This window comes from Zalophus californianus, chromosome 4 (genome assembly GCF_009762305.2).
Source record: "Zalophus californianus isolate mZalCal1 chromosome 4, mZalCal1.pri.v2, whole genome shotgun sequence".
Lineage (NCBI taxonomy): Eukaryota > Metazoa > Chordata > Mammalia > Carnivora > Otariidae > Zalophus > Zalophus californianus.
The window spans coordinates 84,003,437-84,021,856 of record NC_045598.1 but is presented as its reverse complement, the minus strand read 5'-3'; the positions used below and the strand labels follow the sequence as shown (position 1 = coordinate 84,021,856).

Here is an 18,420-nt window from a genome sequence, read left to right as displayed (position 1 = left end):
TAGCTAACATCATACTCGATGGTGAATGACTGAACATTTTCCTTCTAAGATCAGGAACAAGACAAGACAAACACATTAGCCATTTTGCATCTCCATGGTATTGGAGGTTTCAGCAAGGGCAATTAGGCAAGAAAAAGAAGTAAAAGGCATCCAGATTGTAAAGGAAGAAGTAAAACTATCACTTTTTACAGATATATACAGGTACAGATATCTTATATATAGAAAATCCTAAGGAATCCAGTAACTACTAGAACAAATGAATTAAGGAAGGTTGTAGCTGTGGGATGCCAAGTCAATATATAAAAATTAATTGCATTTCTAAACATAAGTGATGAACAATCTAAAATTGAAATTAAGGAGATAATTCCATTTACAATAGCATCAAAAAGAATAAAGTAGGGCTAAATATCAAGAAATGTAAGACTGGTATGTTGAAATCTACAAAACATCGTTGAAAGAAACTAAAGATCTGATGAAATGGAAAGACATCTCATATTCAAAACATTTTTGGGCATACATCAAAGGCATATAGGAGCCAACTGAAATAGCCCAAATTGAAACAATTTGAGCAACAAGTTGTGTTGAGTTAGATTATAACTCAAGTGTAAAGTAAACATTCATGAGTCCATACTGGTTTAAGTTAATAATTGAATAAATAAATAAGTAAATAAATAAGTAAATAAATAAATAAATAGGGAGAATAGACAAATCTCCTGTGCAGAGGAATTTGAAATAATTTACATAGGTATTCTGCCTTCAAGAGAAGGAGCCTAACTCTCTACTCCCTTAAGTTTGGGCTGTGCATGGTGACTTCCTTCCAAAGCGTAAGGTATAGGAAGGGGGATAAAATAATAATTTTACAATGGAGCAACCTGACAAAACATTAGCCAGGAGATCAAGGTCAACATCACCAGGAATAAATTATTGAAATTTTGTACCCTTGATATGATGCAGTGAAATGTTACTTTACCTCTGTGATCTTCCTCCTCCAACCCCACTCTAATCATGAGAGAAACATTAGACAATTCGCAACAGAAGGATATCCTGCACAATATCTGACCAGTAATTTTCAAAATTGTCAAGGTTATCAAAAACAAGAAAAATCTAAGAGGAGCAAAGTAGACATGACAATTAAAAGTAGTGTCTTCTGTGTGGGATCTTGGAACAACAACAAAAAAGGACAGGTAAAAACTAAGGAAATTTGAATAAACTATGAGACTTAATAATAATAATAATGTATCATTATTGGTTCATTTAATTATAACAAGTGTACCATACTAATAAAGAAATTAGTCATAGGGGAAACAGGGTGCGGGGGGGGGGGAGGTATATGGAAACTTTGTATTATCTTTTCAATCTTTCTGTTAATCTAAAATTGTTCTTAAAAATAATGTCTAATGTAGTTAGCTGTGGATACAATGACTCTTGAGAGTGTGTGTCTCCTCCTTTGGGGAGAGGGGAAATCTTTGTATAAAAGCTAGCAGCATCTTATTAGATGGAAACAGAGTTGTGTTTTGGTTTCTCAAATGTTCAAATCTATGTGGAATGATAAATATGGAAGCTGAGTAGAAAAATGGGTGGACTGTGCTAGTTTAATGCTTCATCTTTATCATCATCATTTAATGTTTCATCTCCAAATGCATCTTTTGCCCTGTTTCATGATCTTGACCCTGTAAACATCTCTCCTTTGTCACTTGATGCAATGTTAGGCTTTGCTGAGAGAGGGTGGTGGAGGGATGCTGCGAGGCAAGAGCCGCAAGAAGGCACCTCACTTCCACTTTCCAGTTTTCCTTTCTATTCACTGAGCACAGGAGTCAATGGATTGGTGTGTGGGATAGTACAGTTTCACTTTAGCCGCCCTGACTGGCCAACTCCAGCTTTGCACTCAGTCCTCCTCTGCTCGCCTGGCAGCCAATTCCACTGCAGTTCTAGCTTCACCCCTAGATAAAAAGCCAGCTCCAGCCTTTGGTATTTTCTGGCCATGCTGGGCCACTTCTATGCACCAGCCCTGGCCCATGCCTTTTCGCAAGGGACCAGACATCAGCCAGCCAGATTCTGGCTCATGTTGCCTGAGGCCAGCTGGTATTACACAGTCCCCCCTGCAGACTACATCTTTTCCTTTCTGAACCATTCATTCATTTATTCATTCATTTATTGATCAGTTGCTAGGTGCCAGGCAGTTCTAATAAACATTTGTGTACACAATCAAAACCAAAAATCAGTGCTTTAATCACAAGTTTGGCAAAGCTACAAAAGAATGTGCCATTTTGACAAGTCACTTAAGCTAAAGTCAGAACCATGAAAGGGAAGGAATGGGAACACTGGACGTGGGATAGGGGTGTCTATGTCAAAGTGTCTCTGATATTTGAACGTCCACATTTTCCGGATTCCAGGCCAGCAGAGAGAGGAGTTTTCTTGTGCTAGAGAACAACTGCCCCTTCCAAATAATTGATCTGAGGTTGATGCTTGCAGGGTGTTAAGCTTGTCCTCATCAGGATCTGTTTCTTTGACCTCTCGTTGCCTCCACACCAGTAACCAAGATAAGGTCTCATCATAGTTTCACCAGAGAAATTCAGTTTCTGCCCTGAGAGGAAACAGACTATTCACTGAAGGACTTGCGGGACCTGGGTACTATGCACTGGCACGATCCAGGGGAAGATGTGTGAAGATGGATTTTGAGAGTGTTGGGTGGAGGACAGTACAAGAAGGTAGGGTAGGAGAGAAGTGGCCTGGGTGTATTCTTCAAATCAGGGTTTAACATCTTGGCAAGAACACTTAGGAATGACATGCTGTATGCATTCTTATTAAGTTTTAATATTAGGCTTCTAACATCTTTACAAGGATTGGTCAAACATTAGACTAGATTTGTATTCTCTGAGAATATGGGAAGGCCTCCATCTAATAGCCTTAGGTCATAATCAGTCTTTGCACCATGTAGTTCACACTCAACTGAATGAAAGAAAAGATAATATTTCAAGAAGAATAAATGTGTCAGCTACCATGTACAAAGTCATGAACACTATCAAGATACTACAAATCTAGTCCCCAAATATGAGGTTAATTATGGCATGCACCTTTGGGATGGATGCAAAGAGTTTGAAGTCTCGACCAAATCAATTGGTCCTTAGCAGGAGGATGTAGATGTCTTAGCTATGGGATGCCATGTTTGCTTGCTGGGTTGAAGATGAATATTTCTGTGATGAGGTCACAATGGCTTCCTGTGATCTTTCAATCTTTGTATTAGCAAAATTACCATTCAGTTAATAGAATATAGTCAGGCTATTTTAAATAACTTTATTCTTAAATTTAACACACTCTTATTAGAAATGCTTTGGTATCAGTACAATAAAAATATGCTGGTTTTTCCCCCCCGCACTGAACTGTGTCAAGTAATTGGAAAAGTTAAGCTTTTGTTCTCCCTAGTTTTTTTGGGATTTTTTCACAAATGATGACTACTGCTTATTCACATGGCTTAATATGGCTATAATTATAATTTTTGGAGTCTTAGGAAAAAAGAAACAAAATACCCAGAAGAGAAGTTGGCAAATGTTTCTTAGTTTCTTCTCCAAAGGATGTTTAGGTAGATGATACACCTCTCAGATAACTTTTTTCCCCAGTTTTGCCATTCTCATCCTTAAAGCTGAAAATTAAAAAAAAATAGAGAGTTATAAAAAAAAGAGCTTTAGTTTTCACTCTAAATGACCATTTCATAGAATGCAGGAAAGTTTGAAACATACCTCAGATGATTTTATCCAACAATGTGAGCATTGTTTTAGTAGCACAAAAAGATAGTAGAAATAATAAGCTATGGTTAACTAGGGCTGAAGCAGGTTCAGAACTAGAAGGAACCTATTTCTATAAAGGTTAGAAAAATTAGTAGGGCAAACATAGCATAAGTTGGGTAAATATAGGATTAGTGTGCAATTTCACTATTAGCATTAGATAAATTCTATACATCGATGACCATGTTTTGTGCCTATTTCTGAGCTATGTACTACTAAAAATAAAAAAGGCATTGACAGAAACTTTAATTCATGGTTGAGTTATAATTTAAGTCATCAAACATGGTTACCCCAGGGGACTCCATCCTTGGATATAGAATGACAAAAACATATTTGAGTGAAAAAAGTGTGATCCAGTTATTAAGAGTTGGAGTAATTATAAAATTATGTTTTTGTCAGGATATGTTATAAGTATAGTTTCAAATATATCTTTTGAGCATATTCCACTGCTAATGATAAATATGATGTAGAAACCATTTTTTAAAATGTAGATTTAGAATTCGTAACACTCCTCCAGTGTTCTGGTATCATGCCCTTAATACTTAGGCCTTCAGAGTATAGCTGCCTTGGTCATGTTCCAAAAGTTGAAAGATGCTTTCAAGGCACTGATCATTGTATTCATGTGTCAATATGGCCCAAGAGCCTGCTATTTAACTAATTGCAAGATTTCATTTAATGTAAAAAATAAAAAAAGAGAAAGCTTGTTCTCTCATTTTCCAGCCATATAATTAGTTGTCTATTAACAAATGAAATGACTCCATCTCTAAGGAGCTCTTTTGCATAAATATGAGAAGGGATGAGGGAATCCAATACTGTAATGAGACTATGATAATTTTTTTTGTTATTCTACTTATGTGAAATATTTTCATTTAAATGAAGTCAAGGAACGTTCTTTCCTGTGGAATCTTATGGGGAATGGTCATTTCTAATGTCAGGGTCAAGAATATTTCCTTGAGGGATGCCTGAGTGGCTCAGTCAGTTAAACATTGCCTTCGGCTCAGGTCATGATCCCAGGGTCCTGGGATCGAGTCCCGCATTGGGCTCCTTGTTCACTGGGGAACCTGCTTCTCCCTCTCCCTCTGCCTCCCCCTCCCCCTTGCTCATCTTCTCTCTCTCACTCACTCTCTTTCAAATAAATAAATAAAATATTAAAACAAAAGATTTATTAAAAAAAAGAATATTTCCTTGAATTTAGGACCAGCTGAGAGAATTTCCTTTACGCTGTAGCCAGGAGGATGGTCTCTATTGCTGGGGATGTTGGATGGTGAAGCCTGAGGAGAGCACTGTAATTCCACAGTAGGAGGTGAAATGAAGGCAGAAGGCAAGGCTTTATATTTTCTACTCTTGGATTTTATAGACCTCTACCTTGGCCATACCAAAAAAGAGGGTAGGGGAAAAGTCCATTTTAAGGGACTTTTTAAAGGGTCTCTTTTAAGGCAGGGACAAAGTCTTCCTCCTTACAGTTATTCCTCAATTTGAGATTCAGTAAATCAGGCACAGCCTTTGTGCTATGGACAATTCAATGAAGCTCTTGAAGGACACCCTAGATGTGCACATCCTCAGGAGTGAGGGAATGCAGTAGCTCACTGTCCCATTTTTTAAGGGAAAAAATGAATTTTAGGTTGTTAGAGTCTGCTATTTTTTTTCTTTAGGCCTATGGCAAGTAGATGGTGTGAATTTCAAGTAGGCATGTGGGGTCTGAGCATGTTGGCAATAGGAGGGCGTAGCAGGTAAAATACCTGGGCCATCAGTCTTCTTTTTATTTCTCCTTTCTGCTCTTTTTCTGATCTTTATCTCCTCCCCCTACAGCAATTCAGACACATAGTTTTGGCTGGTTGAACTTGGTGGAAGAGAACTTGCCTCCTTACTCTCAGTATTCCTTGGCTCCTAATGATTGCCACAGGTTGGCAATTTTGACACCAATAGCATGTGAATCCCTTGGAGCTGAGGATCCCTGCCTCTATCATCCTGAAATGCTGCTGACATATCTAAGAGGGGTGAATAGAGCTAGAAGGAATACAAGAGTAGGTTGGTGAGGACTAACTACCACAGAAAGCCAGCTGCCTAGTTGGTGGGAATGGTAGTGGAGTCCCAGTAAAAGCTTACTGGGGCCACTCATTGGTGGATGTGCCTGGCATTGAGTTATACTTTAGAACACAACCCTATTATATTTACATTAGCAGATGGACATAACTTTGCTGAATTTTCTTGTCATGTCTTTACCTATTCAAAGGTTTTGACTAAGACATCTGGACTTCCAGGCTCCATTTTTCCACCTCTTTCTGCCTCCTTTGTGTTCTTTTCCAAGTTCAAAATTGCTCTTAGGTAAGGCTCTCATGACAACATTTACACTAAGAGACTAATAATTCTTATTACGCCTACCAAGAATATTTTAGCGGGGGACCTATACCATGAATAAAGGAATTTATTGAAATGATGGATTTTCAAGTATCAAAAAGCATTTTTGGGGTGTTGGGGGAAACACTCAACCTACGTGGTGCTTGTGAAATTGAACTGCACAGGTGGCTATATGTTCTATGTATATGGATGCCTCCTGAGGGTGAGGGCATATGTCAATATGATATGCTTATTTAAAAAACCCGTTAGAAAAATAACAGCTCTGTAATCCATGCACTGAATTGGGAAGCAAGAATGTAAAACAATATCATGATGGAAGGCAAGGAATTTGGAGCATTCTGTTTATAATATGCTTTGACTGATAGTACGGAACTTTGTATTGTTACTTTGTCTGGAAAAGGTCTTCCTGTTTTCATTATTTTAGTTCAGTGGCATGATTAGTGTTGTCTGGAAATGTTAGTCACTTCCTGTCTTTTTCTTTGGGGTAAATGTGTTGACATGGGTAGGGGAGAAGGAATAAGGGCATGTGGGGGGAGGTGGCTAACATCCAAGTTCAAAAATGGAAGGCTTTATGGTGGGTAATGTTACTGCTCTTGACCATAATCAGTGTGTTTCTCTTTTCTAAGTCTACTGTGTTGTTGTTTTAAAAATGAACTTAAGATGCAAAATTTGATCAGCAAACAAAATTCATTCTCAAAACGGAAAGGAATATTTAGTTTTAGCAGGTTTTCATTGTGGGGACACATCACTCAACTCTGATTGAGGAAGATAACTGTACACTTACCAAAAGGTTAGAAATTCTTCAGATAATTAAAATTTCAGTGTATCCCTGATTTAACTATTTAAAAGGTTGGAAGAAGTCCATTTCATTGTATTATTAGCAGCCCCAAATTGGGCTTATGGGTTGCAGAAGAACCCTTCCTGAATTGTGCAAGTACTACCACACTTCTATAGAATTATCAAGTTCTGCTTGCTGAATTAGTTGGGACTTAATAGTTATTACTTTTTAACAAGAATCCTTCCATTAGAAACATTTAAAATTTACCTTCACATTCACACATCTAGAACCTATATGTCTGGGTAATTTGAGGTAGGTGTTTAGCTAAGGTTAAGTACAGCTATTATAATTGATTTTGTCAGATTCTTATTTATTTTTTTGTAAGTGAGGAGTAGAATACAATATTCAAGTGATAATAAGGAATTTAAGTTGATGAGCTATCACTTTTATAGAAAAAATTTATTTTCCATTTAAAGCTAAAAATGCTAGATAGCTATAAAACTATAGAGAATGAGAAATGTAAATATATAGAAAATAGAAAAATAACTGTTAAGTTGAGGAAGACTATGGAAAGGTAAATGTTATAGATAATTAAAATAAATTGACATTCTGTTTTAAAATGTAGAAAAATTAAGGAAATAAAGTTAAACTATAAAAGTATAGAGAAATAAGATATAGCAAAGTAATAAAATATCACACTGAAAATAAAATTTGTTTCTTGTTTTTTCTTGCAAAATTAAGGCAACTTGTTAACTCAGATAAGAAGTTTAAATAACAGAGAGGCACAGACAAGTAGCTGGCATCAGTTTCTGGTGGGAAAAGACATGATGTAGATGATCCAACATATTAGTGATCCAAATACACTCACAAACAGTACCACACTGTGACAGAAGACAAATTTCAAGTTTCTTAGGTCAACCAATGCACTGTCCAAAGAAGGCAACAATTGTCCTTTCATTTTGTCTTTCGAAGTGACTTAATCACTTTAGTTATGGTGACAATAATTCAGGTCAGCATGAATTAAAAAACAAAACAAAACAAAAAACCCTTAGTGTGTATTAGTCTATGAGGTAGTCAAAAAAGCTGAAAGCAAGAGGGTGTGTTAACTACGCAAAAGGAAGATAGTCACATGATTAAACAGCAGTGGCAAGCCTTGTTTTTCTCATTACCTGTTAAGGACGGGTCCTCAGTCCCATCTCCGGCCATCTGAACGCCAAGCGGAGAATGTTGAACTGGGTTGCCTAAGTTTTCTTCTTGCTCTTTCCGGGATATGGAATTTTTGTGGGGAGATTTGTGGTTTGTGTTTTCATAGGGATTAACTTCTGATCTCTTTCTAGGAAGCGGTGTTGGTGTGGCAGGCTGGTAAACCTGACTGTAGGGAGCTACGGCATGGTAGGATGGTTTCTCAGCTTCCCCTTCACCTTCCTCCTCATCATCAATCACAACCAGCTCAGCATGGATGATCCCGTCATACCCTGTCAGAAGCTTCTTTTCTTCTTCATTGTCTTCTGCCTGCTGATACCCCATGAAAATCATCGTCACAGGTTCTGAATCAGTCATATCAGAAGGCAGGGAATGAACGATATTGTATCTAATATCTTCCTCATCCTCCTTACAAGCAGGAGAAGAATCCTGGTGTTTTGACTTCCCAGCTAGTGATTCACTGGGACTCAGTCTTGCCTTTGGAGAGGCCACATATTTGTCCTGCACCGCCCTGGATTCTTCCCAAGGAGTCATCAGCCTCTTTTGTAGGCTGTGGGGCACCTCCGCAGCTTGTTGAGTCATTGATCGGGGTTGAGGGATGGGCCGAACGGGGCTGACGTGATTGAAGCTGTTGTCCCTCCCCTCTGAAAGCCCATTGTCCAGATTGTGTATGGATTCATATGTATCATTACCTAATCCGTTAGCTTTCATCTTTATCCTTTCTTGAAAGTTTGGTCCAGGAGTTACCTTCTCCCTCTGTGGTGTTGTAGGTCTGCAGAATGGATTGGCATAGACGGGTTCATGATACTCTGTTGGGGATTTAGAGTTTCTCTCGGAGGCTTGTCTCAAAAGTTCCTCCACCTCAACTGGAGCCAGACCATCGGTGCCATTGTACGCCGCACCGTGATTAGAGCTTACTGCATACACTGACTTGCACCCGTCGTCGTAAACTTTTATTCCTGTACCTTTAAAGTCATCTGAGGGGAGAGGTATTGAAGACAGGACTGTACTTTCTCCGGTTTTCAAGTCTTTTTCAACTTTAATTTCCATGGCATACAAAGCTGTTGAGAGAGAAATTTGATCTTTGATTTAGTTAAAATTTTCTCTTCTCAAGCAGCCTGCTTTCACAGTGTATTTTTATGCTAAGTATACTCTTTGATATTCTTTTCTGTGAGATGTTGTCTGTTTTTAAAACTTTTGATTTCATTCCTTAGTTGTGTAATGGCCAACAGGGCAATGACAGAGGTTTCTATGTAAGGATGCATGGGAGGACTGAAAAATGGGATTGAAAAGCTGGTTGGAGAAGAGAAGCTGATGATTCCAAACAGAAAGGATCTTCACTGGGAAACCAAAAAATATTCTATTTGTAGCTAATAAATCTGACAAGACGGATTATACTCTTAACATTACTCAATGGGAGGAATCAGACCTCTTTGTCAGTTAGGAGGAATATGTCGTGCTAGGCATTGCAGCAGGTAAAAGGCCTAGCGCAGTATATTTCATTCAGTTACATCCTTGCTGTGCGGGCCAGCAGCCTGCTGAAATTATAGAGGAGTGTTCTAAAGTTTCCACAGCAGGGAGCTTGTTTAAATGTAGAACTGCTATTGAAGAGGGAGGAGGGAGGCTGGAATCACATGCTTCCCCTTCTCCCTTCTTTTTCTGGTTCTTTCACTACAATTTTCAAGTAGGGGGAAAAATAGAGCAATATCAGCTGAACTGAAAACAACTGAACTGGAGAGTGCTGGGTGGTTGAGCTCTGCTTCCCGGCCCAGGTAAATTCCTTATGACTGGAGTTTTAAGAGCTAATAGGAATCTGGGCCAAATAACAATGGGGCTTGCTTCTGTTGTGACGTCCCACCTTCCTTTTTGGACCCATCTTGGATTCCGTACATCTTTCTCAGTAGCCTGTGGTTCTTTGCCTTCCCTGTCTACCCAGATAAACCGCAACCTCCCCACCCCCACCCCCAACCCCACTCTCCCTGTCCTTCTCCTCTGCTTTAGTCTTTAGTATTTTCACACCCTCATATGATATATTTTATGTATTTACTTAATTTTTGGTCTGTTTTCTCCTTTAGAATGTCAGCTCCAAGAGGGCAGAGATTATCACTGTTTTATTCACTCCTGGATTCCTACTGCAAGAACTGAGCTTGCCATGTAGTACGGGGTCACTAAATACTTGTTGAATTTTTTTTTTTAAGATTTTATCTATTTGACAGAGAGAGCTACAGTGAGAGAGGGAACACAAGCAGGGGGAGCAGGAGAGGGAGAAGCAGGCTTCCCGCTGAGCAGGGAGCCCGATGCGGGGCTCAATCCCAGGACCCTGGGATCATGACCTGAGCAGAAGGCAGATGCTTAACGACTGAGCCACCCAGGTGCCCTACTTGTTGAATATTTAAATGAATAACTGCTCCCTGCTTATAGAGTGTGGCTTCCTTTTCTAGTCTAAACTTCAAAGTTTCCCTCTCTGACCCCAGGCAAGCCTTCATTTTGTCCGGAGGCTTGAAGTGTAAATTTTATGAAAATCATTCTCACATGGGGGTAAATCATGTCTAAACTTCCCCAGGGGATATTTTTATTTTCATAAAGGATCTTAGTTACCCAAGAGAGTGTCTACTAGATGGACTACTTGGGGAGAGAGATTTTTGAGCAGGGGAGCCTTGTTTTTAAGAGTTTGTCTCTTTTAGCCTTTACCTTCTTTGTCTCTATCTAGTTTGCCTAAGTACTGTGACCCCCTTATCCCTACCAATGCAAGTGACTCAAATACCTCTTGGAACTTTGTAAAATGGACTATTGCTTCACCTGAAGCACCGGATGTCTTAGCAGGTTGTTAATGTCTGACATCATAAAATCTGAATTTGAGAACCTGCCACAGATTTTTCATATACCTTTTCTGTTTTGTTCATCATCTTCTATTCCTTCATTTTTGTCCTTCCTTAATCTGGAAGGCACGTAGGATTGTGGAAGGTCAGGGATATTAGCATAGATGTCTTCGATTGACTCTGTAAAATTAATATTAATTCAAAAATACATTTAGGATATATTTATAATAATGGGAAAATTTTCTGTGGGTTTATCAAAAAATATCATAGTTAGACATAGAATAGACTGCTTGAAAACATACCTTCTGATGTTTCTTCCTTTTCCACTTTCACAGACTATAAGAAAAATGAATTCTCCATGATTAATACAGCTTAAAACATAAGTTCTAAATGAGGATATAGTTTAAAGAAGTATATACTATTTGTGGACTCATTCTAGGAGGAGCTCATAGTTTTACATGTTAATGCTTACCCTTATTATGTCTTCTGTTGTCCTCTCAACTGATTTTAGTTTCTTTAAAATTGCTTCTTCATTGGTTGAGATTTGCAGCTCAGCCTTTTCAAGATCTTGTATCTCTTTCTCAAGTCTGACAACAGAAAGATATGCTTTTCATTGCTTAAGGTAGTACAAATGCAGAGTTCCCAAATATATTTTCTCCATATATACACTTTCCTTGGAATATTGCATGTAAATATCCGGATACCTTTTAAGAACATAGCATCACACAAATCACATTTAATACATAGCAGGTACCTAACACCTGACTTTGATTTAACAATCTTCATTCAAGTTAAAACAAAAAATTTTTTTGACAAAAGGAATTCTTAGGTAAAGTATTTGAGCCTTGCCTCATTTTCTTCATTGCAATTACTAATATTATTTCCAAATAATTAGAGAAATTTCTTTTATAAAGAGACTTAAGTTTTTTTTTTTTTTCTCAGTCTTGAGGTCTTTTATTTTCTTTACATTTATCATGCCATGAATTCATAGGGAATGGGTTCCAGCAGTTCGGGGACCTTTCCATTGGTTCTCACAAAGTGTGCTTCTCTGGGTGGGGCAGGCTGGCGCTTCAGTTGAACCCAAGTACCTTTCTCTTTGGTTTCCTTCTTTTTCTGATCATTTTCCTTCACATGCTTCAGGAAGTTATCTCGTCTCTTTGAGTGTTTAATATGCTCAATGCGTACATTAATTCTCTTGGCAAGAATCTTGCCCTTGTTTGTTTACAACAGTGCCAACAGCATGCTGAGTAACATTGTAGACTCTTCCAGTTTTGCCATGGTAACATTTGTGGGGCATTCCTTTTTGAATAGTGCCCATTCCCTTGATGTCCACAATATCACCTTTCTTATAGATTCGCATGTATGTGGCCAAAGGAACAACTCCATGTTTTCTAAAAGGTCTAGAGAACATATAGTGGGTACCTCTCCTCTTTCCCTTTGTGTTGGTCATTTTGGTGAATTACTGGTAGATGGCGGTTCCAAGAGACTTAAGTTTAAAGCTGAACCAAAAAGAATGGTTCATCAGTATTTATTACATAGCTCACCCATTTTCTTACCCAAGTCGCCATATAAATTATTTGGAGAAAGCAATATAATTTTTTTTCTAACCAATCAACATTTTATAAGATTATAATGTTTAGACTTAATTTAATAATCAAAACTATCACTTCAAAACCCTGTATATCTTATCATTGAAAATGACACTTCATTTTAATTTCACAGTTTCCTAGGAGTTGTGCTTTATTATAGCGAGTAAGGTAGAGAGATGAGAAATGGACAAAACCTAGGATAGTGGCCTCAGCTGCTGCTGTTTATAGAGACTACATTATCTAGAGAGAGAGAAAAAAAGGCACACATGGCCTGCTGAAGTGTAAGGGAACTTATAAGGACAAAGAGACAGACATTTGAAATCGGACTGTCGCAAATATTCTGAGCTGGAATATTGACCAGAGTGCAGCTGCATGTCAGATTCAAGTTAACATCGGGGTGTGGTGTCATGACTTCTGTCCTCTATAAAAACATACAGGCATTGACACTCATGCAGTTAGTAAAGCTGACCCTTGGCTGTCATGAAATATGCGTAGTGTCTCAGCCAAATACCCTAAACTCTAAAGCCAGCTGCCTCTGGGGATGGCTGATTAGGTAGAGCAACTAGTCTAGGAGGTGACAGCCATGGGTATTTGCATCTGTTATGATAATTGTCAGTTTTCTTGGCTTCCTTCTTTAAGATGATTATGGATCTGGCAGCTCAAAAATCTTGTGCTATTGTCACACCAATAATAGCCGAAGATATGGTCTGCTTGACTATTCTACTCATTGCTACAGTTTCAAAGTTCTGACTTTCCTGCTGCCTCTGACCATTGGTGGTTGGCTATTTGTAGCTAAGGAAGTTTTCTCCCATATCCTGGAACTCCAGGTAAAATGTAGTACTTTTGTTTACTTAGAAGTTACTGTGTGACTGTCATCCTATAGATCAATGGAACAGAATAGAGAACCCAGAAATGGACTCTCAACTTTATGGTCAACTAATCTTGGACAACGCAGGAAAGACTGTCCAATGGAAAAAAGTCTCTTCAACAAATGAAGTTGGGAAAATTGGACAGCCACATGTAGAAGAATGCAACTGGATCATTTTCTTATACTGTACACAAAGATAAACTCAAAATGGATGAAAGACCTAAATGTGAGACAGCAATCCATCAAAATCCTAGAGAGGAACACAGGCAGCAACCTCTTTGACATCAGCTACAGCAACTTCTTGCTAGACACTTCTCCAAAGGCAAGGGAAACAAAAGCAAAAATGAATTATTGGGACTTCATCACAGTTGACAAAACCAAAAAACAACCCATAGAATAGGAGAAGATATTTGCAAATGACATATCAGATAAAGGGCTAGTATCTAAAATCTATAAAGAACTTATCAAACTCAACACCCAAAAAACAAATAATCCAGTCAAGAAATGGGCAGAAGACATGCACAGACATTTCTCCAAAGAAGATATCCAAATAGCCAACAGGCACATGAGAAAATGCTCAACATGGCTTGCCATTAGGGAAATACAAATCAAAACCACAGTGAGATACCGCCTCACACCAGTCAGAATGGCTAAACTTAAGAAGGCAGGAAACAACGGATGTTGGCCAGGATGCAGAGAAAGGGGAACCCTCTTACACTGTTGGTGGGAATGCAAGCTGGTGTAGCCACTCTGGAAAACAGTTTGGAGGTTCCTTAAGAAGTTAAAAATAGAGCTATCCTATGGCCCAGCAATTGCACTACTAGCTATTTACCACAAAGATAAAATGTAGTGATCTGAAGGGGCACCTGTACCCCAATGTTTATAGTAGCAATGTCTATAATAGCCAAACTATGGAAAGACCCCAGATGTCCACTGAAAGATGAATGGATAAAGAAGATGTGGTATATATATATATATATATATATATATATATATATATATATACACACACATATATATATACAATTGAATATTACTCAGCCATCAAAAAAGATGAAATCTCACCATTTACATTAATGGGGATGGAACTGGAAGGTATTATGCTAAGCAGAATAAGTCAGAGAAAGACAACTGTCATATGGTTTCACTCATATGTGGAATTTAAGAAACAAAGCAGAGGATCATAGCGGAAGGGAGGGGAAAACAAAATAAGACGAAAATCATAGAGGGAGACAAACCATAAGAGACTCTTAACTATAGGAAACAAACTGAGGGTTGTGGGAGGGAAGGGGGGAGGGGGATGGGGTAACTGGGTGAAGGAGGGCACGTGATGTAATGAGCACTGGGTGTTATATGCAACAGATGAATGACTGAACTCTACATTAGAAACTAATGATACACTATATGTATATGTTAACTAATTGAATTTAAATAAATAAAAAAAATCTATCTCCATCCATGGTTGCACGTTTGCCCATCAGTAGAGTTGTGGGGATATATGTTGGTTGGTGGAATGGAAAGGTCTATACTAAACGTGATAGATCTGGATTATTCAGATCTGGTTGATATCAGATGTAAGTATTATTATGGTATTAAAGGTTTTCTGCCATATGCTGTGTCTCTTTCTCCTTCTATACCCTGTTTCACAGGGTCCTTTACCCAATAGCATGTTTGAGACAGTCTAATGAGGAGCTTTTGAATAGAAAATGAGGGTGTTCAAATCATTGCTGCAAGCCGCTCTTGGACTGCAGGATTCACCTGTGGAATCAGATGGACCTGGGTTTAAATACTGGTTCATCTTCCAACTTCCTGTGTGACCCTAGACATGTCAGCAGACCTTACCAAGCCTCATTATCTTCATTCATTCATTCATTCAAAAATATTTGTTTAGCATCTATTTTGTACCAGGCACAATCCTATCTACTAAGGATATAATAGTAAACAAAACAAATTCCCTGCCCTCAAGGAGTTTACATTCTACTGAGAGGACACAGACAATACACTAATAGAGGGGCTGGCAACCTTTTCTATAAAGGGCCAGATAGTAAATACTTAGGCTTTGCAGGCTACATACAATTCCTGTTGCATATTCATCTTTTTTTTTGGTTTGTTTTTCTTTTTATATCCCTTAAGTAATAAAAAACCATTCCTAGCTTGTGGCTATACAGAAATAGGCCAGGGCTAAATTTTGTCCTGGGCCATAGTTTGTCAACTCCTGCGAATGTACATACATATTTACATGCCTATGTGTATATATATATATTTGTTTATTGTATATATATCTGTTCACACACACACATTTATTTATGAAGAAAAATATTTCCAGGAAAAAGTAGGATAAGGGCTATAACCAGAAGGAAAATGGGATGAAGAGTGCCTGGGGAGGGGACACTGTTTGCACAGTATGGTCAGGGAGAGGCTAACTGATAAAGTGTCATTTGAGCAGAGACATGAAAGAAGCGAGAGGAGGATACATGAGGGTTTCAGGGGAAGTGTGCTTCCAAAAGAGGGAAGAGTAACTACAAAACTCAAAGTTAAGAGCACAGGGAGTGAGGAGGAGAGTGGTGAGAAATGAAGTCAGAGAAGTGGCAGATCATATGAGGCCTAATGCATGGTGAGGCCTTTGGGGAACCATGGGGAGTTCTGAGCAGAGGACAAACAGGTTATGACCTGAAATTTAGCCAGTTCTATTGGCTGCTGTGTGAAGAATAGACAGGGGTTGGGGTGAGGGGAGAAACATGGAGGTCAGTTGTCATACTTCACACAGAGGTGGCTTATTCAAGATGGTTGCTGGTAGAAGGGTGAGAAGTGATAAGATTCTGGAAATATTCTGAAGGAAGAGTTGCCAGGATTTGTTGATACATTACATGTGGGGTGTGAGAGAAAGAGAGATGTCAAGGGTGATTCCAGTGTTTGTGAATAATTCATTGGCAAGATGTGAACACAAAGACAGAAATCTGGGAGGGGGAAGAAAGGAGATTGGTGGGGGATGCGGTTACTTCGAGACAGTCAATGATGATGTGGAGAAAACAGCTGGATATAAAAGTCAGGAACTCAGAGAAGTCTGGATTTTAATATAAATTTGGGAGTTGGCGGGGCGCCTGGGTGGCTTAGTCTGTTAAGTGTCTGCCTTCGGCTTGGGTCATGATCCTAGGGTCCTGGGATCGAGTCCTGCATCAGATTCCCTGCTCAGCGGGAGTCTGCTTCTCCCTCTCCCTCTGGCCCCCTCTTGTGCTCGCTCTCTCAAATAAATAAAATCTTAAAAAAAATAAATTTGGGAGTTGGTATTTATAACCATAGTCATGGATAAGATTTCCTAGAATGTCGGGGCTTCCAAGGATGGAATCCTGGAGCAATTAAACATTTAGAAATCTGGGCGATGTTACTACTTCACAGGGTATAATAAAGATTAAAGAAAATAGCAAGCATTCAGCAAATGCTAGTTTCCTCCTGTTTCTGCCCCTTTCTATAGCTGGGGCACAGAGACAGATTCTGGATCTGTTTGGCCAGTTACATCGCAGGGACTTAGAAATGCACTGGTATTTGTAGTTGTTTTCCTCTGTAGAGAGGCCCATGGGTAATGTAATGCCATATGATTCTCATGGATGTCTTTAGACTAATATGGTAAGAGTATGAGGTTAAAAGCCTGCTAACCTCATCAAAGTATCTGCTAATGAATGTTTTTTGAAGGTTTTCAAGTCACTGGGTAAAAGACACATTAATATGAGTCAGATGACACATCAGGAATGTTTATGAAAACCAAACAGAAACAAACAAACACACTCTTTCTCTTCTTTATTATTTAGTTACAGCCAACTGTCAGTTAAATAGGATAATACAGAAGTCTCTCGGTGCTAATTACTTAGAGTCACAAACCTCTACAGGAAATGCTTACTGATATAGAGCATTTCCTAAAATTCTCACTTCAATGCAAAATGCTATGTCGCTTTTTTATATGTTGATTTGCTACTTCTGTATATTATTTGTGGACAATATAAATAACCTCAAAAGATAAATGTTAGAGATTTGTCGTTCTAGAAAAGCTTTCTGACAGCTCAGAATGCCAGTGGAAGTGATGGGAAACCCAGAAAAGAGTAACAGAGCACGGACCTGGCTTCTGCCCGCCTCCCTCTCACAGGGTTGGAACTCAGGTGAAGGCACCCTGGTAGCCCAGCAATGGAAGAAGAGGAGGTCTAACGAGATCCACACTAGGTAATGCACCATGTTTTTGAGGATTGTCTGTTCTTAAAGAACATAAAACAAAAATTGCAGGGTGCCTGGGTGGCTCAGTCGATTAAGCGGCTGCCTTCAGCTCAGGTCATGATCCCAGGGTCCTGGGATCGAGCCCCGCATCGGGCTCCCTGCTTGGCGGGAAGTCTGCTTCTCCCTCTGCCTGCCATGCCCCCTGTTTGTGCTCTCTCTCTGACAAATAAATAAGAAATCTTAAAAAAACAAAACAAAACCCCCAAAATTGCAACTGGAATGTAGGCACTATTTTTGTATATATAGCACAGTGGGTCTCAACTGACAGCGATTTCCCCCTGAGGACATCTGGCAAAGCTGGAGACATGTTGGTTGTCACGACTTGAAGACTTGCTACTGGCATCTAGTTGGCGGATGCCAGGGACACTGCTAAACATCCTAGGAGGCACGGAATAGTTCCCCACGACAAAGACTTCTTTGGTCCAATATATCAATGGTGCTGAGGGTGAGAGAGCCTAAAATAGTGCTTAGTATGATAGGTGGTTGATACGTGCTTCATAAGGGATTTTTTAAAAATATCCATCTCTCTGATATTTTTATTTTTTCCTCATTATTTCTCTTTTCCATGTAGCTATCATATGGAATTCAAACTATTATTTGTTGACTAGAATTTGATCAGCCTTATTTTTATTTAAAATTACCATTTGGGTTAAATCCCTTCTCAAATTTCTCTGTATCTGTGTCTATCCATGCATTTATTGATTTTTTTCTGGCTCAGTGATCATTCATAGTGAAGTGGATACTCAACCCCAATTCGGGG

The 18,420-nt window shown here is 38.9% G+C and overlaps 1 protein-coding gene across 1 annotated transcript in view; it reads right to left on the bottom strand.

Moving 5' to 3' along the window:
- Positions 1-3,274: 3,274 nt before the first annotated feature.
- The window catches only part of PALMD (palmdelphin), a 51,207-nt gene continuing 36,061 nt past the window's right edge, over positions 3,275-18,420 (bottom strand). Inside the window, exons 4-8 of the mRNA XM_027616862.2 lie at positions 11,413-11,527; positions 11,243-11,276; positions 11,007-11,120; positions 8,088-9,182; positions 3,275-3,640 (exon numbers count right to left, since the gene is read on the bottom strand). Of these exons, the coding sequence (XP_027472663.1) occupies positions 3,597-3,640; positions 8,088-9,182; positions 11,007-11,120; positions 11,243-11,276; positions 11,413-11,527 (1,402 nt within the window). The 3' untranslated portion in view covers positions 3,275-3,596. The remainder of the gene's footprint in view (positions 3,641-8,087; positions 9,183-11,006; positions 11,121-11,242; positions 11,277-11,412; positions 11,528-18,420) is intronic.